Source organism: Sapajus apella, unplaced genomic scaffold (genome assembly GCF_009761245.1).
Source record: "Sapajus apella isolate SASKATOON/1434 unplaced genomic scaffold, GSC_monkey_1.0 scaffold2, whole genome shotgun sequence".
In the NCBI taxonomy this organism is placed as follows: domain Eukaryota; kingdom Metazoa; phylum Chordata; class Mammalia; order Primates; family Cebidae; genus Sapajus; species Sapajus apella.
The window spans coordinates 23,905,443-23,932,945 of record NW_022436942.1 but is presented as its reverse complement, the minus strand read 5'-3'; the positions used below and the strand labels follow the sequence as shown (position 1 = coordinate 23,932,945).

The 27,503-nt window shown below is 51.1% G+C and overlaps 1 protein-coding gene across 1 annotated transcript; it reads right to left on the bottom strand.

Moving 5' to 3' along the window:
- Window positions 1-5,006: 5,006 nt before the first annotated feature.
- On the bottom strand, window positions 5,007-14,267 carry KRT71 (keratin 71). The gene is made up of 9 exons (XM_032293139.1): window positions 13,734-14,267; window positions 11,091-11,305; window positions 10,380-10,440; window positions 9,797-9,892; window positions 9,262-9,426; window positions 8,969-9,094; window positions 7,372-7,592; window positions 6,664-6,698; window positions 5,007-5,847 (listed from the first exon to the last, which is right to left on the bottom strand). Exons 1-9 carry the CDS (start codon window positions 14,178-14,180, stop codon window positions 5,636-5,638), a joined length of 1,578 nt encoding a protein of 525 aa, XP_032149030.1. The 5' UTR covers window positions 14,181-14,267; the 3' UTR covers window positions 5,007-5,635.
- Between the last annotated feature and the right edge of the window lie 13,236 nt (window positions 14,268-27,503).

The following is a 27,503-nucleotide window of genomic DNA, read 5'->3' as shown; positions in this document are numbered from 1 at the left end:
GTCCCAGAAGGGTACCTGCCAGATGTCAGCCAGAGCTCTCCTGTATGAGGTGTCTCTTAGCATATATGTGGGTCAGGGAGCCACTTGAGGAGGCAGTCTGTCCTTTATCAGAGCTCAAGTGCTGTGCTGGGAGCTCTGTTGCTCCCTTCAGAGCGCTGGGCAGGGACATTTAAGTCTGTTAAAGTGGAACTCACAACCACCTCTTTTCCCAGGTGTTCTGTCTTGGGAAGGTGGGGCTTTATTTATAAGTCCCTGACAGCCTGCTGCCCTTTTTCAGAGATGCAATGCCCAGCAAGGAGGGAGACTCGGGGATTGGGATTTTATGTCTCTACCAAAACAATGCAAAGAAGTAGTTATTATTATTTTTACTGTTATTGTTATTATTATCCTCACTTTTACAGAGGAGGAAAGAGACACAAAAAGATTAAAGAACTTGCTGAATGTGGCAGCTCTGCTGGAGACTGGACCCAGAGCCAGGCCTCTCACCCCTGCGAAGCATCACTCCTGCAGGATGGTCCTCACCCTCATCATTGCCATCCTTGTTCCTGACAGGCAGGAGCTCCTGGTATTGTTTTGCATGCTCCCCTTCTCCATCCCTTCTGCTGATTTTCTGAACATTGTGCAGTGGGCAGTGTGGTCATCTTCCCATGATGGAGATGAAGACCCTGAGGTCTGAAGAGGTGGCATGGTAAATGCTGAGACAGGTTGCAGGTTTGATGTGTTTCTCAGTAATCTGAAGCAATTGAGAAAACCATTGTCTTCCACAATGCCTGAACTAATTTGCACTCCCACGAACAGTGTAGAAGTGTTCCTATTTCTCCACATCCTCTCCAGCATCTGTTGTCTCCAAATTTTTTAATGATCGCCATTCTAACTGGCGTGAGATGGTATCTCAATGTGGTTTTGATTTACATTTCTCTAATGACCAGTGATGATGAGCATTTTTTCATATGTTTATTGGCCTCATATATGTCTTCTTTTGAAAAGTGTCTGTTCATGTCCTTTGCCCACTTTTGAATGGGTTTGTTTTTTTCTTGTAAATCTGTTGTAGTTCTTTGTAGATTCTGGATATTAGCCCTTTTTCAGATGGGTAGATTGCAAAAAGTTTTCCCATTCTGTTGATTGCTGGTTCACTCGAATGATTGTTTCTTTTGCTGTACAGAAGCTCTGGAGTTTAATTAGATCCCATTGTTGCACTCTTAATGTCCAATTTTGGCAAAATAAAAGACTGGTTCATCTGGCATTCCAAAGTAGCCCCAGCAGCTGATGTGAAATGCTGCTTGATGATGGGGGACTCCCAGCATCTGACGCCAGTGGTCTGGAGCCTCTGGGGCTGGCTCAGGATTCCCTCACTACACATCTCTTCCAGCCAAAGCACTTACCCAGGGACACCTATGCTGCTCACAAACATGAAGGACCCTCAAAGGTGGTGGCCTGCTGCTGCCCACTGAGTTGGGAAAATGCCTTCCATTACCCCTGACCGTGGATTAAGGGGTCTCAGATCCAGAGAGCCCTGAGTCTGGGCTGTACTTGCCTGCAAGGATGTGCAGAGGGAATGTCCCAGCCTTTCTGACTTCAGAGGCTATGGTGTCTCTACCAACTCTCTTTTCCAAACCTGCCTCTGGTACCCAGAGACATCAGGCTTTGACTGATGGAATATGACGGAATTGCCAACAGAAAATGGGCAGGGAGCCTGCAGGGCACGCAGTTCCCATCCCGGGAGGCAGGGCCGTGGTATGGAAAGAGTATGGTCTATGGAGAGACAGACCTCACTGGATCCTGGCTCTGCAGCCCTGGGGTTAGTATGTCTCTGCCTTGGGAATAATAACACCCACCTCAGAAGGATGATGTGGGAGCCGTGCCCAGCCTCCAGAGCCTGGCCCATGGAAGGTGACCCATAAACATCAGCTTCCATTTCCCCTGCCTGGTACTCTGGGCCTGAAGTACAGGACAGGCCATGGAGGCGAGGCTCTGTAGATGGAGAGAAGGAGCCAAGCAGCAGCCAAGGCTGGGAGGCCTCTGACACCTTGTTAGAACTCCCAGGTGCGACGGGGAACCCACTGCTCTCCTCAGCCCCAGAGGTGTCCTGAGGGTGCCAACCTCCATGTCTACAGCCGGCTTGACCCCAAGCAGCCTCTGGTAATGCCCCCACTGAGCTGCTTTGTCTGGCTTGGCCTGCTGGTGGGCACCCTCCAGCAGGTGTCCCAAGGACCAGCTCCCATCAGTGTCTGCAGGGACAGCCTGGAGTCAGAGCCTCACGGGGAGGGGAGATAGGCCATCAACCTGTGCTGAGTGTGAATGGGTGTCAAGCACCTTCACGAAGGTGAAGGCAATCCAGTCTCCTTCAACCACAGCCCCCTCTACCTTTAGATGCCTTCCTCACCCCGCCCTGGTCCCGTAGCCCCCGCCCCAGGCTCCCTTTTGCACAAAGCACTCCTGCTTAGTGAAGCTGCCCAGTTGCTTATAGTGCTGTCATGGGCCAGTCTCTGTCTCCATCCCAAGAGATGCCCCAGAATCTCCATCTCACCTTGGGATTGACCCACTGACATTCTTGCTCCTGCTGGTAAAATAAACGGAGAAATTCCTGCTATATAGTACAGAGGCCACCCCACATCAGGACACCAGGGCCTTGTGAAGGGTCCATGCAGCAGTCCTCTTCCACATTGACCCTGTGATGGCCTCTTCTTGGAAGCTTCCAGGTAGGAGAAGCAGGCAGGTGACAGCACTGCCAAGGATGAACCCCTGTCCAGATTTGTGAGCCAGAGCCCTGCGCCCACTCTCCTCCCCTCAGCCCCCTAAAAGGCAGACAATACACAGGGTGTCCTTGAGGTCTAGCCCAGGGTGGCTGTAGATAGGCTGGGGCTCTGATTCTCAATTTTTTCATCTGTGTAATAGCTATTATGTAAAACAGTCCTTCACTCCCAGCACTGTTCTTAGTTAATGTGTATGAAAATGCTTTGTAAACTGTAAAGCAACAGGTAGGCACCCATCAGAAGAAAAATATACAGTATCACTTCCTCCTCTGGTGACCATGGCAGACATTACTAATCGATCAAACCATTATTTCCCTCTGTATCTGGACAGAACCACAGTGTCCCCCAAATCACAATTTAGGCTGATGGTTCCCAGCTCTGGCTGCTCATTGGAACCCCTTTGCTGACTTTCAGAAGATACCAGTTAGTGCTTAGGCCCTACTTCCTGTACGTAGCCTTACTTAATTGGTTTGGAGTAGAGGCTTGGACACCAGTATTTTTCTAAGTTGCTGGATTATTTTTCAGCCTGTGTAAAGAGCTGCTACTCTTGGCAGCCATAACCAAATTACCATGTAGATTCACATGATGGCCACCTTGCCTGCTAGTCATTGTCATTATTTCCTTTCCCCAGAGCCCTCACTTGCTTCCAAAATTGTCCATCAAACCCTGCCCTCTCATGCTGGAACCTGTCAAGCTGATAGCTCAGGCCCCTGACATGGGCCAGTGCTGGGCTTCTGAGTCTCCTGCAGGAGGCTCCAGTCTCCAGCACTTTGTTTTGTGGCTTTAGAAAACAGAACCCAGAATAACCCTGTCCACTCAGGAGAACTGTGAGCCCTGGGGCATAAAAGGAGTTCTTCCCTCCCTCCGTAAATCTGTGTGATGAACCAGCAGCATCTAGAGAAACCTCCACCTCCACATTTGAGAATCTAGCCATTTCTTTTAGCCTCTCAACTGGAAAGTTCTTTCTGCTATCCAGCCTCAGTCCTTACTGTTGCAAAGGCAGGAGGTGTGCATGCTGCCTGCACTGAGGAAATGGCAATTTCTGTGCCCAGTACTGAACACACACACACACACACACACACACACACACACACACACACACGCTTCACCTTATCAACCAAGGGAGCAAACGTGTTGCTGAGTCTTGTTCCACTCACCCACCTGCTAGATGGCGATGCTGACAGGTTGATGACAGCCAGGAGTCTCTGGCTCCAACTACCTCCTGGGTGGGGGCTTTTGAGCCTTGCCCTAAGCCCCAGTCCCTACTCTAAATGTCCTAGATGTCAACCCAGACCATCCGTCCCTTCCTCTGGACCCTGTGTCTTCCTTTGCCATCACATTTGCTCTTCTTGACCCAAACCTTTGATCCCCCTCCAACCCAGCCCCATCCCCAGGCCTCCCTTCTCCTCTATGAAACTGAAACACTCTTCCTTCCCCCAAACAATGCCAATACTGTGGCTACTCTTGAGACTAGATCACTGCCCAGTCACTGCAAAGATGTTGGCTTCCCACCTGCCTGCAAATGCCCTATGCCTCCTACGCCTCCCCTGCCAGCCACAGATGACACAGAGCTGGCCTGAGGGATCTGTCTGTTCACTCTCCTTACAACCCTCATGAGACAGGACTGGCCATCACCATAGTGGTTCTGGAAGGTGGGACAGGAGTATGTCTGGGGCAGTGCCAGCTGCACAGTTACCGAAATGCATAGCTCACCTCCCACCCTTGGCAGGACCCCCAGCTCACTCCCCCCTACTCCAGCCCCAACTTCCAAGACTTGTTACTTACCTTTCCATTAGAGAGGCCCAGAGTGTAGGACTCCCACCTGCTGACCCCCTAGGAGGCCAGGCCTCTGAGCAGTGAGGAAGCGCAAATACCTGTGCACTAAGCCCACCTTGCAAAGAGGTGCAGTCCCAGAAACAGGCAGGGTCAGGTCAAGAACACGACCATTTCTATCACTGGACACAGTGTGTGTGTGTCTGTCTGCTGAAGCCTGCCTGAAGCGAATACATGCACATGCTTTCTGGACTTCTCCTTTTCTCCCTCCCTGTCCCTCCTCCCTGACTCTGCTCCACACCCCATGTGCCTCCTGAAAATTTAACACAGGTGTATAGGCTGCATGGGCAGTGCACAATGATGTACGTGTGTGTGTGTGTGTGTGTGTGCGCTTCATGTGTTCATGAATGTGTATGGTGCATGCTCAAGTGAATGAATTGAGGTACATGTGTGTACTTTGAATACTCAGAGACCAAGCCATCAGATTGTGCTATTTATTGAGGATGCAACAGAGGAAGGCTGTTAAGAATGAAGGAAAAGTGAACAGTGCATGCTCTTCTCTGCTTCTGGGTGCAGGTGGAGAAAAAGGCCTTGAATTGCACTTGGTCCCACTCAGATCTGAGACTGAGCTGGACGTGGGGGTGGGGACTGGGCCACTCTTGGTTGCTTGTCCTTCAGCCCTTCTTTTCTTGAACACAGAGCCAGCTCCTAGCATAGGCAGGTGCTGTGCTAGGCCCCAGTGTGTGCAGGGTCTCAGTGGGAGATCCAGGGAGCTCAGTAGAATAGTTAGCAACTGAGCCAGAGGCTGGGCAGAGGAGGAAAGCTGGGAGCCAGGGCCTGGGCTGGTAGTGTAGCCAGGGGACCACAGCCAAGGAGTGAACAGGGAGTGTACAGGGAAGAATCTCACCAAGCGTGGTCATCCAGGCCTTCCCAGGCTCAGGAAGACACAGGAAGACACAGGCTGAGAGAAGTGGGTGGCCAAGGCCAGTGCCAGGTGTACAGGAGCAGGACCAGCAGGGTGCAGATGGAGCTGATAGTGGGCTGTGGGAACTACAGTGTGGGAGCCGGAGCCGGGTCACGGGACTAGGCGGGGCCCGGGGCATAACTCTCTACCGACTGGCTTTCTTGGAGGGGGCGCTCAGGCTGGAACCCTTCCCCAGGGTGTCTTTGTAATCACTGGTACTGCCCCAGCTCCTGCCCTCCCCGCCTCGCACACTGCACACTCCAGAGATGCAGCTGCTGCTGTTGGCCACGTAGCCGCCGCTGACCGTGCTGGGCCGGAAGCCATAGCCACTGCCGCCACTGGTGCTGCTGATGATGGCTGCAGAGGGAGCCGAGGCCAACACCCACTCAGGCAGAGAGCTGGAGAGGCCTCCTTTCCCCAGGCAGACAGGGCTCTTTTTGGAGTAGTTGAGGGGGGAGGCGCACAACCGCTCCCTCCCCCTGGGGAGAATATACCAAAGACAGCTTCCCTCGTGCTCTGTCCTTGGCTTGCTTGGCTTATACCCAATCTGGCTGAGTCTTGCCCCATGAATGCCCAGAAGCCCAACTCCTTTGTCCAGACACCAATACTCCTACCCGTCCTCCTGAACACCCACCCACTGCCTTTTCTATTAGCCTTTGTGCTAAACTTCCCAGCCTCCAACCTCTCCCTCCTGCTAGCTGTCCCACAGCAGGCATCTTTCGGAAGCTCTGGTTTAACTCTTCTAGTCCTGCTAAGCAATGCAGTGAGCTGATACTGCCAGCTTGACCCCTGAGACCCCTCATTCACTCATTCCCTCAGCCCTCCCTACTTCCCAAGCCCAGGTCTGATTGCAGTTTGCAAACCTGGCTCCCTAGGCCTCACACAGACCCATGCATCATTTTTCTGCAACATGACCCCTTTGTTTCCCCATGAAATAGCTTTCCCTTGCTGCCATCCCTGGGAACAGAAAGTTGGAGGGATAAAGATGAAGGAGGCTTGGGCTGGGAGTCAGGAGAACTGATTCTGGCCATGGCTCTGCCGCCTGGCTTTGTGATCTCAGGGAACTGTTTCCCTTTCCGGTCCTTAGATCCCTCATCTACACACATAGGGTGTCACTACGGTCCTTTCCAGTCTGCATTTTAAAATTTTAGGTCAAAGTATACAAATACTTACAGATGCTGACAGGGGAGGGAAATTCTCCTGACATCCTGTTAAGGAGAGAAATCAAATAAGAGAGAGGTCATCCAGCTCACAGTCTCTTCAAAGCTTCTGCCACCATCAGCCTGATGTGGGTTTTTGAACCCAACAGGCACCTGTGCAAATCCCAGAGCTTCTTTGAGGCAAGCAGAGCCTGAGAAATTTTGGAGGCCACCCCCGAATCTTTGGGGTAACCAGACAACAACCCTAGACAAACAATAGTTTACAAGAGGTGCACACGTGGGGACAGTGCAGCTGCCTCCCACACACCAGCCTGCCCATCCCTGCAGAGCCCTGGGGAAGGTGGGGTGGCTGCCCTGGCACACCTCCGACAAGCCCATGTTGTACATGGACAGATCAGGAGGAGCAAACAAGAATGCCTAATAGAGTAATGGGGTTTTGCAGGGAGCAGGGCAGTGGATGTTTCCAGCGTGCCCGGGAAGAATGCGTGAATCTGCATAGCGTATGACATCTCACAGGGCCTGCCATGAAGCAAGCTCTCACCGTCTGTTACGAGTGGATGCTCTTGTCCACTCACAGCAGTATTATTAATTGCTATCACTGTTTCTATCCTCACCACCCCATCACTCCCTAAGAGCTCGTCTCCTCTGGATTATGTTAGGCTTTCTCCTTTGGGTCTTCCCTAACCCCTGGGGCCCTCCTGCCTGGGAATGCCCCGCCCACCTGCACTCCTCGCCCTCCAGCAGTTTGCGGTAGGTGGCAATCTCCATGTCCAGGGCCAGCTTCAGGCTCATGAGCTCCTGGTACTCGCGCAGCATCCGTGCCAGCTCCTCCTTGGCCTGGTGCAGGGCGCCCTCCAGCTCGTCCAGCTTGGCCCGGGCGTCCTTCAGGGCGCTGTCCCCCCGCTGTTCGGCGTCGGCGATGGCCGTCTCCAGGTTGGAAGCCTAAGAAAGGAATTGGTGAAGTCGGAAAACTGGGAGGAACCACTGCAGCCATCCACATCCACATCCCTCTGGGTCCTCAGAGTGGGGCAGAGCAGCCCACCCCCACCCTACACACCACCACACTTCTCTTGCAGCCGGAGCCCCTTCTGGGGCTGGCGTGTCCCTCCTTAGCTCTAGCCCCATTCTGTGTTAGATTAGATGTGTGGGTGATGGAAATGACTCAGCCCTGCCTTCTGAACACCACTTGAGTTCAGTGTAAAGACATGTATTCAGCCATACTGTGCCAAGGGCACAAAATGAGTGACAGCAAGATTGGCTTTCTGCTCTTGAGCCATAGGTCTGGGAGGAGAGATGGTTGAATATACTGCAGCAGGTGCAAGGGCAGCAGCTGCCCAGGAGCATGACGCCACAGACGAGGGGGACAGGGAAGGACACACCCCAGGAGCAACTGTTATTTGGCAAGCACTTAGTGTATGCCAGCGCTAGCTCAATACTGCACATACTGTTGACATAACTCATTTAGTCCTTGCAACACCCTGTGAAGTGAGCAGAAGTCACAAAGGTCCAAGGTCACAAAGCAACTGTTGAAGCCCATGGGAGAACAGAAGGAGCACTGGGCTAGGAGACCAGAGACCTTGGTCCAGATCACAGCTCTGCCACTTACCAGCTGTGTAACCCCCTTATCCTCTCTGAGCCTCAGTTTCCTCATCTATTACAACAAGGAGGGCAGCTGTTGCCTCTCAGGGTGTTGGTGAGGATGACGTGTGACAGAACAGTAGGCGCCGCTGCCATTGTTGTCATATGTGTACCTGCTGTGTCTCACCTACAAGCTGAGGTTGCCTCCTATATTCCTGGGAGCAGTCCCTCTTCAATCCTTAACAAGGCACCTTAATGGGTGCTCCCTGAGTCCATGTCTCCATCTCAATCATGAACTCCACAGATGCTTAGCAAGCTGTGACTGTGTGCCAGGCACTGTGCTAGATGGTGGGGAAACAGGGCACAAAGCAGCCAGCTCCCTGCCTCTTTTCAGTCTGGTGGGGCTGGGGGAACAGGCAGTGTCAGTACTAACACAGAAAGTGTGACAAGTACAAGGAAGCACAGGTGCCAGGAGGGCACATCACGGGGGGGAGGTCCTGCCAGTGCTGAGGAGGCTTCCTGGGGAGAGGCTTCGAGGCCAAGGTCCTTGGAGTGAGCAGGAGATGAATAGCCCCCAGGGGTGTCCTGCTCCAGGCAGGACCTCATTGAGGCAGTGACCTCATTGGCCTCCTCTCTTCTCCCAGGCAGCGACCTGGGAGGCCGATGTTCTCGGCAGCCCGTCTCCCCTCCACTCATGCTCCCTTGCACTTGACCACAGGCCAAGGCCAAGACGCCCTCACCTGCTTCTTCACGTTCTCGATCTCTGAGCGGATTCTCTGGATGAGCCGAGTGAGCTCCGAGATTTCATTCTTGGTGTTTTTGAGGTCATCCCCATGCCGGCCAGCCGCCAGCTGCAGCTCCTGGAACTGGGGATCCCAAAGCACAGAGCCATGAGCATGTTATGGGAGTGCATGTATCTCGAGGGCAGAACACAACAGACTTACCAGGGCACTGCCTCTATTCTGGATGCAATCGGGCCCCATCTGCTGCCCGCTGGTGTCACCCTCCCTGTCCCAGCCTCAGCCCAGCTCACCTTGGTCTGGTACAGGGCCTCGGCCTCGGCCTTGCTCTTCAGGGCGATCTCCTCGTACTGGGCGCGGACCTCGTCGATGATGCTGTCCAGGTCCAGGTTCCGGTTGTTGTCCATGGACAGGATGACGGACATGTCGCTGATGTGGGACTGGATCTGAGCGATCTCCTGCAGGGAACACAGGGATGGCCTCTTGGCTCAACCACCGTCGGAGCCCAACCACCTCCCCAACACAAGATGAGCAAATGCTGAAGATGCCAGCTTGGAGGCTGGAACCCGGGGCTTTTGCCTTCCAGGGCTGTTTGCTTTGGGGCAAGGCAAGTCCCCTGCTGGGCCCAGACAGATTCCCATTGCCATAGCAAAGGCCTGGCCCATTCCCTTTCTGCTTGGAGGGTGGAGACTGAGGCTGATGTGAGAGATGGATGGCTAACTGGGGGGTCTCACTGAGGGCTGGGGCCTCCATGTCTCTTGCAGCCCATAGAATAGAGTTTAACCCACTAGCCTCCCCCAGATGAATGGAGTGGACAGACAGACTTACGGCTTCAAAGAGACACCTGAAGAACTTGATCTCCTGGTCCATGGATTCCACCTTGGCCTGCAGCTCCACCTTATTGGCGTAAGCCGCGTCCACATCCTGAAAGACGCCACCACCATCCTCTGTCACAGCTGGTATAGCCAAGAAACCAGCACCCATCCCTGCCTGGGTTCCTTGTGTGGGGAAGGAGTCATGCTCTTCTCTTCACTTTGCTATGGGAAAGGAGATAAAGGAGCAAAGGCCCAGCCCACTTCACCCCGAGAATCTGTTCCTGCAGTAGGAACGAAGTGCCTGTGGTGTCCGTGCTGGGTCCCGGGGCTGCAGGGGAGACTCTCAGTGGTGTCCTTTGTTATTCTTCTCCGTGTTCAAACCACAGCCACCTTGGATATGCAGTCAGGTGTCCTCTCACTGGCACCCTCCCTGCCTTTTCATTCCTTTTCCTGTATTGTCTTTCATCAAGCTTTTCTCTGCCTTCACCTCACTATTCTTGAATCATTTTGCCTCAGGGTCTAGCAGAGCACCTTGGCAGGCTCCGCTCCCCCAGGTCCCAGGCCAGCCGCAGACTCAAGGCCTGCCTTCCCCTCACCTTCTTGAGCAGCACAAACTCGTTCTCTGCCGCTGTCCGCTTGTTGATTTCCTCCTCATACCTGTGGGAATGCAAGGGCTTCCCGGTTAATAACTCACTGAAAGCCCTTGCTTGTACAGGGCAGAGCTTGAGCAAGGAGCAGTGTGCCCATCAGAAGGTACGGGTGCTGGGGGCCACAGGGTACTGGGCAGGAGTGAGTGGGGGAAGGCTTCCTAGAGGAGGGAACATGCTAACCAGTAAGAATGAGACTATTGAAGATCGAGCTTGGCAAATGAGGAAGGAGCATATGAAGCGAATGCCCTCTGGGACTCTCGGAGGAAGCAAGAGAGTGAACCTGCTCTCCCCAAATTTGAGTACAGCTTTACAAATGACCAACTGCTCCAATCTGTGTTTCTTCAGTGACCCCTGAGAGCAGTCTTGGAGCCAGATGCACCTAACTGTCCCGTTACATGAGAGAAGAACATGAGGGGTTTCCCCAGGCATCCCCTAAACCCAGAGCGAGAGGTCACCCTCTGCCCACTGCCCAGCTCACCGGGCATTTGTCCTAATAGTAGGGCCAGAGGCTGGAGGAACAGAAAACTAGTTCCAGAGTGTTGTTGGGGTGATTCTGCTTGGTATGACCAAGAACAATGCCCCCCATCGACCTCCAAAACATGAAGCTGGGTGACTGCCAGGGGTCCCTCGGAGGGACAGGGGGCTCCTGCTGCTCACCTCTTCTTGTAGTCCTCCACCACGTCCCGCACATTCCTCAGCTCCGAGTCCAGCCTCACCCTGTCCCCGGACAGCGTCTCCAGCTGCTTCCGCAGGTTGCTGATGTAGCCCTCGAGGATGGGCTCCAGGTTGTTCCTGCAGTTGTTCAGGTCCAGCTGCTGCAGCAGCTCCCACTTGGTCTCCAGCACCTGGTTCTGCTGCTCCAGGAACCGCACCTGGAACCCAAATCCCGGAAACTGCTGAACCCCCGCCGCAGCAGTCACACGCGTCTCTCACAGGGCACTGTGCAAAGCCTCTACCTGCACTTTCTCCTCACTAGAGCAGAATGAGGTAGGAAACTCTTTACCCTCTGCGGTGGAGAGAAAATGGAGACACAGAGCAGCTTAGCCTCTTTCCAAGGCCCAACAGTTTAAGAAGCAGTGGAGCCCGAAACTGAACCTAGACACGTGTCCCTGTAACACATGCATCCAATCACCCAGCACCCACCATGGCCGACCAGCTCAGGGCATGGGTGTAACTGAAAATACCAGCAGAGAAGCCAAGATAGGTCCATCATTTTGGACAGTTGACCATCTTAAAGAACAAAGTCTGCTCTTCATTTCCGGGCATGTCAGAGCTCAGTAAGCCTTGGGCCAAGGACTTCTAGGTATTTTAAATGCCTGCAGCAGGCCCCAGCTTTATCATTGCTCATAGCTTCTCCTCTCCCTCCTTGGTCCTGCTCCTCAGAACCATCTTCTCTACAACAAGCAAGGTACATGGAGCACGATGGACGGATGGAGCTCCTGGTCCCATTGCAGGCCCTCACTGAGCCGGGAAACTGACCAGGAGATCTCCATACATAACGTCTTGTTCGGTTTGGGGGGGCACAGCGTTTAAAATGTAACTTCCCTTAATCTACATGAGCACAGCTACTGCTTGAATAAGGTTGTCTTCCCCCAAATCAGAAACACAAGACACGGGAAAACTACCTAGGATTCGGTGTCAAGATAGACGTATCCCCTGAAAATTTGTCTCTAGACCATCATCCAACATTTGGTCTGGTTTAACCAATGCTGAATTTTTCACATGATCTACAAGACTGAGCATTAACCACAGACTAAACCCTGAATCTGAGACACCACCATACACATCTGCACTACTGAGCACATCTGGGTTACCAAAATACCCGTCTTCCCTGGCTGCCTGAGGCTAAGGGACTGAGCTTCTCGGGAGACTAAAATGATTTGGGAACTGTCCAAGCCTTTCAGCCTCCTTTCCCTCCCTCTGGGCAGGACCATCTTTATAAAAAAAGATGCGACTGTCCTCATGTTCATCTTTCTTGCCATATCTCCAGACTTTATCCCTGCATAGGTTCTGACCAGCTGAGCCAAGAATCAGTCCACTCCCATCCCCCAGACCCCACTTCAGAACACTTTGATCTTCCAGATATGAAAAGGCTTAGAAGCGTAAGAAGCCACAGAGCCAGTCCTAGCCCCTGAGGCTGAGCCGAGGGCAGCAGGGACCCCTCCAGACAGGAAGCCTGAGCTGCAGGAGCTGGCTAAGCTCTGATGGCCAGATGACCGTCTCGACCACGGGCTTTGTCCTGGGTGGACCCGCCCTTGGTGCCTGACTGTCACAGAGCCAACACAGCCCTCCAGCCTCCTCCTCTGGGTTTGGAGGTAAGAGGCTGAGGGTCCAGCCTCACCAAAAGGAGACTTGACCAGAAGAAGGTACAGAGAAGACAAATAGACTTGGGAATGGCATTTACCGCCATGCCTTCCGTGACTCATAAAATAGGGATAATCATTTCTTCTCTGCCAGAAGTTGGGGGCCTGTCTGGACTGTGTCATCTCATCAGGTCTCTAGACACCTTTGATTCCTCCCCCGAGCATCCCTCCCCCACCTTCCAGAGATAAGAAATGAGAGTCACAATCATGATCATTTTTTGAGTATTTAGTGTGTGCCAGGCTTATGACAAGACCTCCACTTGCATTTTCTTTTATAAACCTGACAACAACCCCAAGACGTAGGTAATTATCTCCATTTTAGAGATGAGGAAATGTAGGTGCAGACAGGCAAATAACTTTCCCAGAGCCACATAGCTGGCCAGAGGCAACGCGAGAGGACAGTGGAGTCCCCTTCCCCGGCGCCCTCTTCTGCCTCTTGAGAAAGTCCTTAACCGACTGGAGCAAATGCCCATGGCAGACACCCATGAACCAGAGGGCTTGGAGCGGCCCCTCCCTGAGGCTTCTGACCTGTCAGGCAAGTAACTAGTGGGCAGGACAGCATCCCATGGGAGGAGGACAGCCTTCCCTGCTTGCTCTGGGCCAGAATCTCTCACATAGGCCTTTTCTGCACACAGCCTGCATAGTCTTCAGGCCTAACAATGGCACCAAGCTAGCCCTCGAGAGGAAGGACCACATCTCTTGCTGGGAGCCCTGAGAAGCCTCTGCCAGTAGAAATTGACCTGCCTCTGTTTTCCTTCTGGACAGACAACACAGAGAACCTTATACAGGTCACCCTGATGATGGGATGTACCTCCCTTGTCCACAGTAAAGGCCTCCTCACATCTAACCTCAACCTCTCCTACTGTAACAAAATCTTATGTTCCAAGAAGAGAAGAGGAAGGCTGCTCACAGGTTTCCCAGGTCCTAGCAGACCCACCTTGTCGATGAAGGTGGCGAACTTGTTGTTCAGCGCCTTGATCTGTTCTCGCTCCTGGGTGCGCACTTTCTGGATCTCAGGGTCCAGCTCCACGTTGAGGGGAGCCAAGAGGCTCTCATTGACGGTGACCTGGTGGATGCCTCCAGGTGGGCATACAGTTGGGCACACAGGCCCCAGGCCCACACTGCCAAACATGCTGCCAGCAAAGCCGCTGGCCCGGCCCCGGCCAAATCCATAGCCTCCGCTCTTCCCGCTGCCACTGGCCACATTGAAAGAGATGTTCCGGGCACCCCCCAGGCTGTAGAGGCTCCGGCTGCCAAAGCCCCCACTGAGCCCTTTGCCCCCTGCCCGGAAGGAGGATGAGCTGCCCCCTGAGAGCACAGCCGAGCAGCCACTGAAGCCCCCCTTGGTAGCAGCTCCTGACTTGCAGGTGAATTGGCGGCTCATGGTGCTGGTGGAGACAAAGCTCAGATGCAGAAGGGAGGAAGGCAAAATCCCACAGAGGTTCTGCTGGTTGCAGTGAGGACTGGCAGGTGCCTTTATATGTGCTTGGCACTGGGGCTTGCGGATGGGCAGTCAAGAGCTTAATTCGTGGGTTTGGTTTGCCTGGGAGCAAGAAGTCATTTTCTCTATGCTGAGCCAGAGATCAAGCCCTCCCCACCTCTGAAACAACATGAAACCTTCAAATTGCTGGGTAATTTGAAGCTTTGCTCATGTAATTTGGGTCTTATCTAATTAACCTGCTGTTATAAGGTAATTTGCCCCAGGCCCAAGCCTCTCCAGGGGGATGTCACTGGCTCTGCACCATCCCTATCCTGATTAATCTTCTCTGGGTTGTTGGCTTCCTCCTGGAGATGCAGAAGGTCCATCTTGTCTTCAAGATGGACTTTCCTGGACAGTACAGGACACTGGGTAGAGTACCTGGGCCTCCAACCTCTGTTCTCCTCCTTCCTAGAGAGGGACTGATGGTTGGGCATCACCCCTCCCCAGGCCTCCGGAAAACATGACCCACAGAGGGCAGCTGCTCTCACTCACGGGGTATGAGGGGTGGGGTGACCCTCTCCCCTCATGGATGGGACAGGAGCAGCCCAGGCCAGAGCCAACCTTGGGCACATGGGTGCTCCATGCTTTTGCAGGTCCTCTGGGGACCTGGCTGTCCTCCCTTCACCCCTCTCAATCACCCATAATAAAGCAGGCTGGAGGCTGCACTGCGGACAAGCCCTCCAAACACAGGAGAAAACGAGGAAGAGAAAAGGAGGATGGAGTTGGGGCAGGTGGCTGAGAAATTCGGGACTCCAGTGGAAGGAGGTACAGAAAGGACAAAGAGAGGCTTGCCCGTGGCCTGGAGGGTTACGGAGATTCCCGGGTGGTCTATTTCATCATTTCTGTCTCTCCTCCAATGTGTATCTGCTAATAAGACTAGGAACAACTCGAGGACAGTCATCATCTTTTCAGAGTTCAAATAAACTGTTATCAACATGAAACTTAACTCCTATTGCATCTCTCCCAGCCCAAGTGGGCCAAGAACCAGGCTGGCTGGGGCCCTCCCCAGGAGTGCAGGCCTCCGTGCAGACTCAGCCTAGAAAGACTGTTTATAAAGTAGATATATTGACTATATATATAGTCAGTCTCTATAAAGGTATCTACATATTTATAAAGACTACTTAATTTTTCTGCAATGAGGGCGACCCAGTAAGCACGATGTCATTCTACTCCAAACAGTCCTTTGATGCCAGCCCCAGAGACTCTTCCTGCGTCCCCTGCATCCCGGCCACTGGCTCCTGTGATGGGCCCCAGCTACTCCCATGATCGCCTTTGCCACTGTGGCCCTATTCAGCCCAAGGCAGCTCTGTCCCTGGAGATCACCCTCGCCCAGAGATCCCTGCTGGAGCCCCGTGGGTGAGCTGCAGTGCTTGGCTGGGTGAGGCACAGGAGGGAGGAAAATTTGGAGACAGGCTGGTTTGGGGCTCTCTCTCATGTTGTTTAGGGGAAGAGCCTGGACTCCAGTCCCTCCCCATCTTCTGCATTCCTTCCTCTACTCTTGCCCCTGCCGTTTTGTCTTCTTCATTCTTACTGAAACCACCAGAATGTTTCTCCCCCTCTTCTTTCTCACCTTCTGTCTCCATCCCTCTTCATCCCTCTCCTCCATCTTCCCTCCATCCTTCCCTCTCAGCCTTTCACCATGTCTTGTTCTGTCACTTACCCAACCTGCTCTCCTCCAGAGGTCTTCCTACACCCACACAGCCCAGATCTGAGCTCTCCTCACCTCCCTCGGCTCTGACACATCCTTAGCATGTGTTGGAGGGGCTGTGACTCTGTGACAGCTCCCATGGGGCCCCTCTGAAGCCATGTCACATGTCATCTTAGTTTTTCTTTGTAAGGCGAGTACAGTCTTCTCCAGATTAGAGACCACCTAGTGCACTCTGAGATGGAGCAGGGACCCCCTCTTAGGGGCCTACATGGATATAAAGGAAAACCTTGAGTTCCTTCAAGGGAAATTCTGGTCACCTTGCTACCCCAGAGAAATAAATAAGCAGTTTGACAAGCAAGAAGGTAACAGTAGCCTAAAACAATAGCCAAGAAAGCTAGAATCATGGGATGTTTGGTTCCCCTCCAGAAACTAAAGATAGCATCTTAACATATGTCCCTGAGTTGTTTGCCAGGAACCCAAACCCCACCAGAAGGGATGCCTGGGCGCACAGACCTCAGATAAAGGGACTGGACACTGACCACCACTCTTTGTTCGAAATTTCTTCCAAAGGGGCCTGGGGAATGTCACACTCACAACCCAGAGCTAACATTATTTTCTGCTGACCCCAAATTTTTAAACAAAGCTTCTCTTCCTTAACCAATTGCAAATCATAAAATCTTTGAATCTGTTTATGAGCTGTAAGTTCCCACTTTAAAACATCCTGACCGAACACTGCATGTTCTCACTCATAGTAGGACTTGAACAGTGAGAACGCATGGACACAGAGAGGGGAACAACACACACCAGGGCCCGTTGGGGGGTGAGGGGTGAGGGTAGGGAACTTAGAGGATGGGTGAATAGGTGCAGCAAACCACTATGGCACAAGTATACCTATGTAACAAACCTGCATGTTCTGTACATGTATCCCATTTTTTTTAGAAGAAATAAAGAGAAAAAAAGAAGACATCCTGCCTTTTTAGGCCAAAGTCAATATGTAGCCTTCATGTATTGAGTTTTGCCTATAACTTCTGTTCTGCTGAAATTTATCCAGCCTTTAAAACCTCCGATATTTAAGCCATGGGGAAGGTTAGGACTTCAGCACTAGTTGCCTGGTCCTTCTTGCTTGGTGCCCTGCAAATAAACACCTTCCTTGGCCAGGCGCAGTGGCTCACATCTGTAATGCCAGCACTTTGGGAGGCCAAGGCGGGCAGATCATCTGAGGTCAGGAATTCGAGGCCAGCCTGACCAACATGAAGAAACCCTGTCTCTACTAAAAAAATACAAAATTACCCGGGCATGGTGGCACATGCCTGTAATCCCAGCTACTTGGGAGGCTGAGGCAGAAGAATTGCTTGAACCTGGGAGGCAGAGGTTGCAGTGAGCCAAGATTGTGCCATTGTACTCCAGCCTGGGCAACAAGAGCAAAACTCTGTCTCAAAAAAAAATAAAAATAAAAAAAAGCACCTTCTACCACTGCAAACCTCGGTGTAGCTATCTGGTCTTACTGGGCCAGGCAAGTGGACTCCAATTTGGTTCTGTAACTCCTGCGTCCCTCCCACCCTTCCTTTCTTCCTTTGGTGGATTTCTGCTGAGTGCCTGCTGTATGCCTCTGTCATGCTCATGACACAGGAGTTGGTGGTGCACACTGACGATTTGAAGGTTTTCTGGAGCTCTTCAGTTTGGTCCTCCACTTCTGACTCTGCTGGCTTCATTTCTCAACATGTGTGGCAGAGCCCTCGCCCGGCCTTCAATGTCCCTGGTGCTACTGCTGCAGCCACCCTGACCCATCCCACAACCTCCTTCCTTGCTGCTCCCTGCCCCAGCCAAGGACATCTGATCCAATGGCCCCATCTTCAACTACCTCCAAAATTTTGCCAAGCTCTTCTTACTCATCCTGGAACCCCTTCTCTCCCCATCTCCTCTGACCCCAATCCCACTGCTCTTCTGAACTCCTGCTTAAAACCCTGGAATCTGCAGTCTTCCCTCCCCAGCGTCCCGATTCCCCTGCCCATGGAAACCCGTGTGCAGGTTGCTGTTTCCTAGGCCTGGGAGCTGGGTCCTGGGGAGGGTCCCATGTCCCCAGGCAATGCTACCCTCTGTGCCTTCTGTCAGAGCCTCTGAACACCCAGGACCAGCCTCTGAACACCCCCCTCTCAGGTGTGGGAGAACCAATGAATAGCCCCTTGTTGGAGAAGCAACACAAAGAGCAGAGCGGGGCATCTTTAGGGAGCTTACAGGCCTGTATCCACCTGGAGTGACCCCAGGTTGGCACCCAGGCTGTAGGGATCTGAACTCCACGCCACCACCCAGTAGCACAGCTTGCTTGGTCTCTCTAAGCCTCAACTTCCCCCGCTGTAAATGGGATAATAAACTTCTGGTGGGATAGTAGGGATGATGACACATGTTAACCCATATAGAGTGCCTACTTTATAAAACACATACTTAATGTCCCAGAAATGTTAACGACTGAAAGCGGAGAGCACAGCAGAACTGGCGAAGCGGCCTGTCCTCTCCTCTCTCCGTTCTCTCCTGTGGACCGGCATATTCCCATACAGAGTCATCTGATGTTGGATGTGGCTATAAAACCAGAGCCAGGGGGAAAGAGTAGAGTTCCTAGAGGCCCCAGGAAGGGAGTGGGGTTCCTACAGGCCCCAGGCCCCAAAAATCTATCGACTCAGACCCTCCTTGATATTGGAAAATTTACCATTAAAAATAAAAATAGTAGACTGGGTCTGGTGGCTCATGCCTACAATCTCATCACTTTGGGAGGCTGAGACAGGTGGATCATTTGAGGTCAGGAGTTCGAGACCAGACTGGCCAACATGGCAAAATCCCACCTCTACTGAAAATACAAAAAAATTAGCCAGGCGTGGTAGCGTGAGTCTGTAATCCCAGTTACTTGGGAAGCTAAGACACAAGAATCGCTTGAAGCCGGGAGGCGGAGATTGCAGTGAGCTGAGATCACACCACTGCACTTCAGCCTGGGTGACAGAGTGAGATTCTGTCTCAATAAATAAATAAATAAATAGGCTAGGCGCAGTGGCTCACACCTGTAATGACCCGACTTTGGGAGGTCAAAGCGGGTGGATCACCTGAGGTCAGGAGTTCAAGACCAGCTGGGCCAACATGGCAAAACCCCCATCTCTACAAAAAATACAAAAGTTAACCGGACATGGTGACATGTGCCTGCAATCCCAGCTACTCAGGAGGCTGAGGCAGGAGAATCACTTGAACCCAGGAGGCAGAGGTTACAGTGAGCTGAGATCACACCATTGCATTCTAACCTCTGTGACAGTGAGACTCCATCTCAAAAAAAATAAAAAATAAACATAACAGCCACGATGTAGTAAGTGCTAGCCAAGTACAAAACTCAGCAGGAAGCATTCTACGAATATTATCTCAGATCTTTTGGTATTGATCTTTTTATCAAATATTTATTGAGCACCTACCAAGTGCTAAGGGGGCCATACAAAGTTTCCTGCCCTCAAAGGATTTAGTCTCTGAGTCCCTCCAAATGCAGGCACCCCTAGGAGAAGCAGCTCATCAAGCTATTAAGAAGTCATTAACACCTTAGCATGAATCAGATACCGGCCATTAGGCGTGAGACACCCAGTGTTGTTGATGAGGCTGGTGATAGAGGAGGAAGGAGAGCTCCAGACCTCCCACAGGAAGGGAGGGCCTAGGTGGGGCTCCTGGGGTGCCTGTGCTTCTCTGGAGGGAAAAAAGGATAGACTGAAGAAAACCAGGACAGGGCCACAGCTCATCAAGGGGACAAAACTCCCAGCCCCCCAACCCCGATTTAACTGAGATCTGGGAAGATTTAGGGATGGGAGGAGACAGCACTCCTGTTGGGGGAACCCCATGGCCTGGTGGGAGGCAGAATGTGAGCTGCCCATCTGGCTGTCTTTCTTTCATGCCCTCCATGGGAAGGGTCAGCTTTCCACGTGAGAATTGAATTCTGAGCAAACTTGGCCAGGCATGGACGTCTCCGGGCCAGTTATATCCATCTGTGAACCAGTCAGGAGAATGTGTCAGATCAGAGGATCAAACCCCCAAGATACCAGGAACATCTGGCTTGGACATTCAAGAAAGAATTAAATTGGCTTGCTGCGTTACATTTGTGTGGCTCTTGGTTTTATAGCCACGTTTTATTTGGCTTACACGTATAATTTGTAATTGTCTTTGTATTGTTGTTTCTGTGTCTGTGATGATGACCAGTTTGACACATTTGTGTGTGACCCCGTGGCTCTAATTTGTATCTTTCTGTCTCCTCTCAGTACTCTTGGGTCTAATAAGTCTGGAGAGAGAAGGCCTCCGAGAGCAAGGCAAGAAAACCGAGTACAATATAAGAGGGTATTTGCCGGGTGAGAGGAAAGGGGAATGCATAGATGTGGGGACACTAAATCCACAAGGGCTGCCTGGAGGATGAAGTTTGGATCCCAGTCTCTTAAGAGAAGAAGGCTTGGATGGACAGGCATGGAGGAATGAGGAAAACTGCCCTGGGTGGCAGGAGGCAGGGCATTTGAGAGGAAAAGACCCCCAAGGCTGAAGCAATCGTGAATAAAGGACGACTTCAGGTGGAGAAACTCTAGATGCCAGGCTGTGTACGTGATGGGGTGAGTGATGGGGAGCCACTGAGGGCTGCTGAGCCTGGGAGGGCCTGAGCAATCCATGTTTGAGGCAGCAGAATCCAGGTGCTAGGTGGGCAGGCTTGGTGGGGGCGGAGAGACGCTGGAGGCACTGAGAGAGGGGCAGGTGGTTCTCTGAGCAAATAATTGTCCCCAGAATTAGAGAGAATGAGCTGAGCTATTTGGATGACATCAGCCCAGGTCCTGCCAGCCCTCCTCAGCAGATGGACCCAGGAAATAACATGTCATCTGTGGATCCCCCAGAAGTCCCCCTCCTGGTACCCCCACATCCTCCAATGGTTTTAGATAGGCAGGGTGTTTAGCCCGAGCCAGCTGAGGGAGCACAGCCCCCGGGGCCTGGCTAAAACCCACTGCTCATTGTGGCGGTGAGGGGAGGACAGCTGGGCAGCATTTTTGCAGCTGCCAAGGCCAAGGGTGTGCCCATCCCAGAGGAACTGGGATATAAAGGACAGGAGGGCTGTCCTGCCAGGCACAGCTCCACTCCTATTCTGCCATATTTCTGACAGAGGGGTGTCATCTGGGGCTGCCCCTCTCCTCATCTCCTCCTCACTCAGCTCCGTGGCTGGGAGTACCTCCTTTGAGCTGTGCTCCAGCCCCATTCCAAGCCTCTAATGAAGTACATGGACTTGAGACCCTGAAGACCAGGGTCCCAGTCTTGCCTTGGCCACTCATAAGCCATGTGACTGTGGGCAGGTCTCCTACCTTCCTAAGCCTCTGTTTCCACATCTCTGAAAAAGGGGGTGTCAACACCTGCTCCACCTACTCCCCAAGGTGGTTGGGAGGCACCTTGTAAATAAGCATAATAGCGGCTATGGTAATGGTAGTAGTGGGTAACACACACAATGTGAATGCTGTGAGGCATTGTTTTGAGACCTCACGTGTGTTAATTCATTTAATTCTCACAACAGCCCCATGAGATAGGTACCATTATTGTCCCCACTTTACAGATGAAGATGCTGAGGCACAGGAAGTTAAGCAGCTTACTCAAGGTTGCACAACTAGAGGGTAGCTCAACCAGGATTTTTTTTGGCGGGGGGGGGGAAGAGTCTCACTCTGTCGCCCAGGCTGGAGTGCAGTGGCACAATCTCAGTTCACTGCAACCTCCACCTCCCAGGTTTAAGTGATTCTCCTGCCTCAGCCTCCTGAGCAGCTGGGACTACAGGTGCGCGCCACCACACCCGGTTAATTTTTGTACTTTTAGTAGAGGCAGGGTTTCACCATGTTGGCCAGGCTGATCTCAAACTTTTGACCTCAAGTGATTTGCCCTCCTTGGCCTCCCAAAGTGCTGGGATTACAGGCATGAACCACTGAGTCCAGCCCTCAACCGGAATTTGAGCCAGGGTTCAAACCCAGGCTGGCTGCAGTCTGTGCCCTTAGCCTTCACCCCATCCTGGCTTTCTCAAGTGTAAATGTCTAGTGCCGCCGCGTGTCCTATTCCCAGGTGAGCATGCCCACCTCTCACCCTCACCAGCTGTGGTCTCTGCTCTCTTCTGTCCCTTCGACACCCGAACCACAGTGTGAAAAGTTGAGCTCATCACTTTCTATCCCAAATGTGCCCTCCCATCGCATGAGTGCCCACACCCCCACTCACCCAGGTGCTCTCCACCCTCAAGAAGACATCTGCTGTCTCTTGAGCCAGTTGCTCTGCATCTATCATCACGGCATGGCCCAGGCTGCCCCTCATCCTCTCCCCTCCAGAATTCTGGCAGCAGCCTCTTGGGTGGCCCTCCCACCAGCCCACCCTACAAGCCCACGGTTTCCAGGATCAACATTTCACACACTCCTGTCCTCCTGTCACAACGCTCCAGCCAGCCACATCTGACCCCTTAGTCCCCTTTTCAGCCTTCTTTGCTCTTTTGAAGAAAATAGCTGTGATGTCAGGACCCAGGTGAGGACAGGGTGGGGATGCTTGTGAGGCTCTGACGTGTTTCTTACAGACAGCTTCCTTTTTCCTGACGTCATGCTCTGGGCTATTCTCTCAGCCTCCTGCCTACCGAGGTTGGCTTGTCTTACTTTTAAAGACACGGCTCCTCCAAGAAGCCTCCTGCATTCCCCTGGTTTCCACCACTTCCCTGTCAGGGTAGGCTGCACCTTTCTCCTGCTGCTCAGGCTCTGGACACATCCCTCCACCCTAAAATGACCAAAGGCTCCAGGGCTTGATGCATGAAGTGTGAGCATTACATGTCTTACCAGCTGACAGACATGTTCCAAGTCACGTCAGAAGATGTGTGTGCACATCTGTATGTAGATGACTGGGAGCAGAACAGGTGTTCAGCCATTATGAACACGGCTGTCCTGGTTGTCCATGGCCGACACCTCTGATTGTTAGTGCCTGATTGTACCAGCTGTTAAATGTTTTTAGCGTCTTTCATAGACATCAGCCTGTGAGCCTACAGGCTCATGTCTGTGCATGTGTACATGGGTTTCTGACGACAGTCCACCTGATAATGGGTCTCATCTTCTATTAGCTGTTGCTTTCAGACCTCCAAGTCTTCATTCTTCTCCATTAGTGGTTCCTAAGAGGGAGCTGATTGTCCCTTTTTCATATATTTTCAATATGTTCTTTTTCAATGATAGCCATAAGGGGAGGGAGGAATGCAGTGACTCTCAGCTGGTGACCAAGTGAGGGATTCAAATTCATTTGTCCATTCATTCAACATCTCTGAGACCATGAAAGCAGAAGTCATGACAGCTTAGACCTGAAAGAACATCCCTTCCCCGGGGCAGGAGGATGGCCAAGGTGACTTTTCAAGGTCACAGGAATCCATTTCAATATGACTTTCTCTACCAATGAACACAGATTGCTCAGTTAAAGCCTCATGCCATACCGAGTTTGGAACCTAGAGAGAATGTTTAGAAAAATCAGAAAATGAGAAGGTCAGAGGCAGAGGGAGAGGCATAGGAAGAAGCTGCAGGAAAGGGCGGATGAGGTTCCAGGAAACAGTGCACAGACACTGATTGCTGTCTTCTTTTGCATTCAGTGATTCATTCAACACTGGCTAAGCAGCCTCTCTGTGCCAGGCATTTGCCACATACAGGGATAGAGGACGACACCAGCCTGCCTTTGAGGACTTCTCAGTCCAGCAGATAGATCGGCCATTGCTGAGTCTTGTAGCTTTCATTAAATTCCAGGCAGAGAGAAGGTTACAGTGGCAATTGGGTTTTGTGCTCGCTTGCACTAATGAAGCAAGATGAGTGAGTCTGGGAACGTAAGCAACATTTTGAGTGTCCACTTAAAATCTTAATCCAAGTTGCTGTGCAGAGACCATGGCCCTGGCAAAGAAAAGAAATATTGCAGTTTGTTGACCTGGGTTGCTTCAACTCAGCAAGGGCTATGAGAGCCACTTGAGGCCACTGAGTGGCTCTTCATGACCAAAGTCTGAGACTCAGGTGGTTAGTTATGCAAGCACTTAATGAGCTGAGAGAGAGAGAGCCAGCGGTTGCCCTCAGCTGGGTGGCGGCCAAGTGTCCAGAGACATGGTCAGCTCTTGGCCATCAGAAGTCCAGCTCCCCCAGGCTTGCCTTGGCCAGTCAAATAGAAGGTAAGTGCTGTCTGTCCCCCTGCTGGCCCTGGACAACTATGTCTTTATGCCAGGTTGCTAGTTGCCATGTTGTAGGGAAGGCTGAAAACAAAGTCCAGGGATATGGTTTCTTTGGCCTTTTCTCTGCTACACTCTCGAATTTTATTTTTTACTGGGGTGAGATTCACATAACATAAAACTAACTATTGAAAGTGAACTATTCCGTGACATTTAGTATATTCACAGCATTGTGCAACTATAACCTCTACCTAGTTCTAAAACATTGTCATCGCCAGAAAAGAAAACCCTGTGCCCACTAGCAACCACCCCATCCTGCTTCCCCAACTCCGGCAACCACCAATTCACATTCTGTCTGCATGGATTTACCTATTCGAGACTTTTCATGTAAATGGAATTATATAGTGTGTGTTTTTTTGTTTGGCTTCTTTCCCTTAGCATAATATTTTTGAGACCCAACCACATTGTAGCATATATCAATAAGTCATTTCTTTCTATGGCTGAATGATATTCCATTGAAAGTATATACCACAATTTTTTTCCATAACTTGTGTGCCACATTTTATACTCTATTGTCTTAGAATTGTTTTATTTTTGTTCTGTGGACCTGTCCATTATAGCCCTAAATTGTCGATAAAAGTGATGTTTCCAAAAAAAAAAAAAAAGGTGTTTCCCCTTTAGCTATGGTGAATAGTGCTGCTGTGAACATGCGTGCGCATATGTTTGTTTGAGCACCGTGTTTTATTTTTATATATTTACTTACTTATTTTTGACAGGCTCTTGCTCTGCCACCCAGGCTGGAGTGCAGTGGCATAAACAGGCTCACTGTAGCCTTGAACTCCCGGGCCCAAGTGATCCTCCCAGCTCAGCCTCCCAAGTAGCTAGGTATGCATCACCATACCTGGCTTTTTTTTTTTCTCTTTAAGGGACAGGGTCTCCCTGTCTCCCTTGCCCTGGGTTGCCCAAGGACAACCTCCCTTGTCCAGGTTGGTCTCAAGCTCCTGGGTTCAAGCGATCCTCTAGCCTCCACTTCCCAAAGTGCTGGAATTACAGAGATGAGCCACGGGGCTCGGCCGTGTTTTCAATTATCTTGGCTTTATATCTAGGAGTGGAACTGCTGGGTCATATGGCAATTCTGTTTAACTCTTTGAGGAACTGCCAAACTTTTCCACAGAGGCTGAACCAGCTTACATTCCCAACAGCAATGTGTGAATGTTCACAGTTCTCCACAACTTCACCAGCGTTTATTATTTTCTGTTATTTTTATTATAAATCAAGCTAGTCGGTATAAATTGGTACCTAGTTACGGCTTTGGTTTACATTTCCCTGATGACTAATCATGGTGAGCATCTTTTCCTGGGCTTATTGACCATCGTGTATCTTCTAAAGAAAGTTCATTAAAATTACTTGTTCATTTTTAACTGGGATGTTTGTTTTTTTATTGTTGAGTTGCAAGAGTACTTTATATATTCTGGATACTGGACCCTTATCAGCTATATGATTTTCCAATATTTTCTTGATAATGTCCCTTACTGTAAAGAAGGTTTTTAACATTGAGGAAGTCCAGTTTATCTAGTTTCTCTTGTGTTGCTTATGCTTTGGGTGTCATAGCTAAGAATCCCTTGCCAAACCAGGGTCACAAAGATTTCCATCCACATTTTTTTCTAAGAGTCTGATGGTGTTAGCTCTCATATTTAGGTTGTTGATTCATTTTGATTAATTTTTGCGTGTGGTATAAAATAGAGATCCAACATTCTTTGGCATGTGGGTACCTCACTTTCTCAGCACCATTTGTTGAAGAAACTATTCTTTCCCCTATTAAATGGTCTTGATACCCATGTCAAAATGGCCATAGCTGTAAATAATTGAAATTAACAATCGCCTCTGGTCCTGCCTTTATGATGTCACCTCTTGGGCTCCAGCGGACTCTCTGATTCTGAAAGCAAAAGCATAGTCACTCCTGTGCATCTCTCAGCATTTTCATAAACCCAGGTGAGAGCAAATCCCTCCATTTCACAGGTGGGTAAGCTGCAGCCAGGGAAGTTGCTCCTTCTGCCCATCTCGGCCCGCTCCCCCATCAGAGGACACATCGTATCTCATCTGCTTAACCTTTCATCCCTGCATCCAGAGCCCTGCGCACGTGCGAGCATCACAGCCCAACACCACCAGCGCATGTGTGCCCAGCAGTCAGGGGCATGCTGCACAGCGGCCTTGAAAGAGGTGATTTCACAGAGGCTCATGTATTAATATTTCTCCAAAGGTTATTTCAGGTTGTGGGTCCCATTCCCTCTCTCACCTCAGCCCCTCTTACTGGGTCCCTCACTGGGAATGTGGTCTTTTGGGAAAGACAGAACATCAATGCTAGGGAACAGCCTTAAGAGTATCTGGTCCAAAGGCTCTTAACCTGGGGTGCATGACCCAGAGAATCCATGGATGGGCTGTGGGGATCTGTGAACCTCTGGATGTGCAGTTGGCTCTGTCCACATTTCAGGGGAAAGATCCGTGGCTTTTATCAGCTCTCAAAAGTTTCATGACTTACAAGGTTAAGAGCCACTGGGCATAACAGGTGACTAGTTAGTGGTAGAGCTGGAACGGAGCCCCCCACAACTCCCAGGGCACTAGTTCAGTACCACAGTGGTGGCAGTGGTGACATCAGAGGGAGACATTTGGGCAGAAAGCCCAACACACTCCTGGGATCTTGTGCTTCCCATGGTTTATTGCACCCTTGCACACAGAGAAGAGGGCCTCCTTAATACATGAAAGGCACAGTGAGAGGAATGGAGGTCACTACTTAGGCCAGAGGCCCCCTCCTCCGGAGGCCCGGCCCTATTATCCTGAAGCCTGTAGAGGAGAGCATCCTTTTCGGCACGACTGTGACACAAGAGCAATTGGAAAGCTGCTTAGATGGCTAGACTCTGACAGCCACAACTGAGGGACTTGGAAATCTACCCAGCCCCACTAAAGATTAAGCATCTCTAATCCAAAAGTTTGAAATCCAAAGTCCTCCAAAACTTTTGGAGCACCAACATGATGCTACAAGTGGAAAATTCCATGCCTGACCTCATGTGATGGGTCATAGTCAAAACACAGTCAAAACTTTGTTTTATGCACAAAAAGTATTTAAAATTTGTATAAAATTATCTTTAGTCTATGCATAAGGTATATATGAAACATAAATGAATTTCATGTTTAAATTTGGGTTCCATCCCCAAAATATCTCATTATGCACATGCAAATATTTCAAAATCCAAAATCAGAAATGCTTCTAGTCCCAAGCATTTTGGGTAAGGTATACTGAATCTGTACTGACTTGGGAAATCTGAGGTCTCCCACTCCCTACTAAATAAGTATGTAAAAGTCTATGTTCAAACCTACCGTGATGCTGTGATTT

What these genes read in the sequence shown, in the direction of transcription:
- KRT71 (XM_032293139.1), bottom strand. Translation starts at nt 14,180, where the DNA reads ATGAGCCGCCAATTCACCTGCAAGTCAGGAGCTGCTACCAAGGGGGGC. An exon ending in TCGCCACCTTCATCGACAAG is followed by an intron (nt 11,306 to 13,733) that starts GTGGGTCTGCTA and finishes TTTGGGTTCCAG; the next exon opens with GTGCGGTTCCTGGAGCAGCA. An exon ending in CTGGAGGGCGAGGAGTGCAG is followed by an intron (nt 6,699 to 7,371) that starts GTGGGCGGGGCA and finishes TCTCCTTAACAG; the next exon opens with GATGTCAGGAGAATTTCCCT.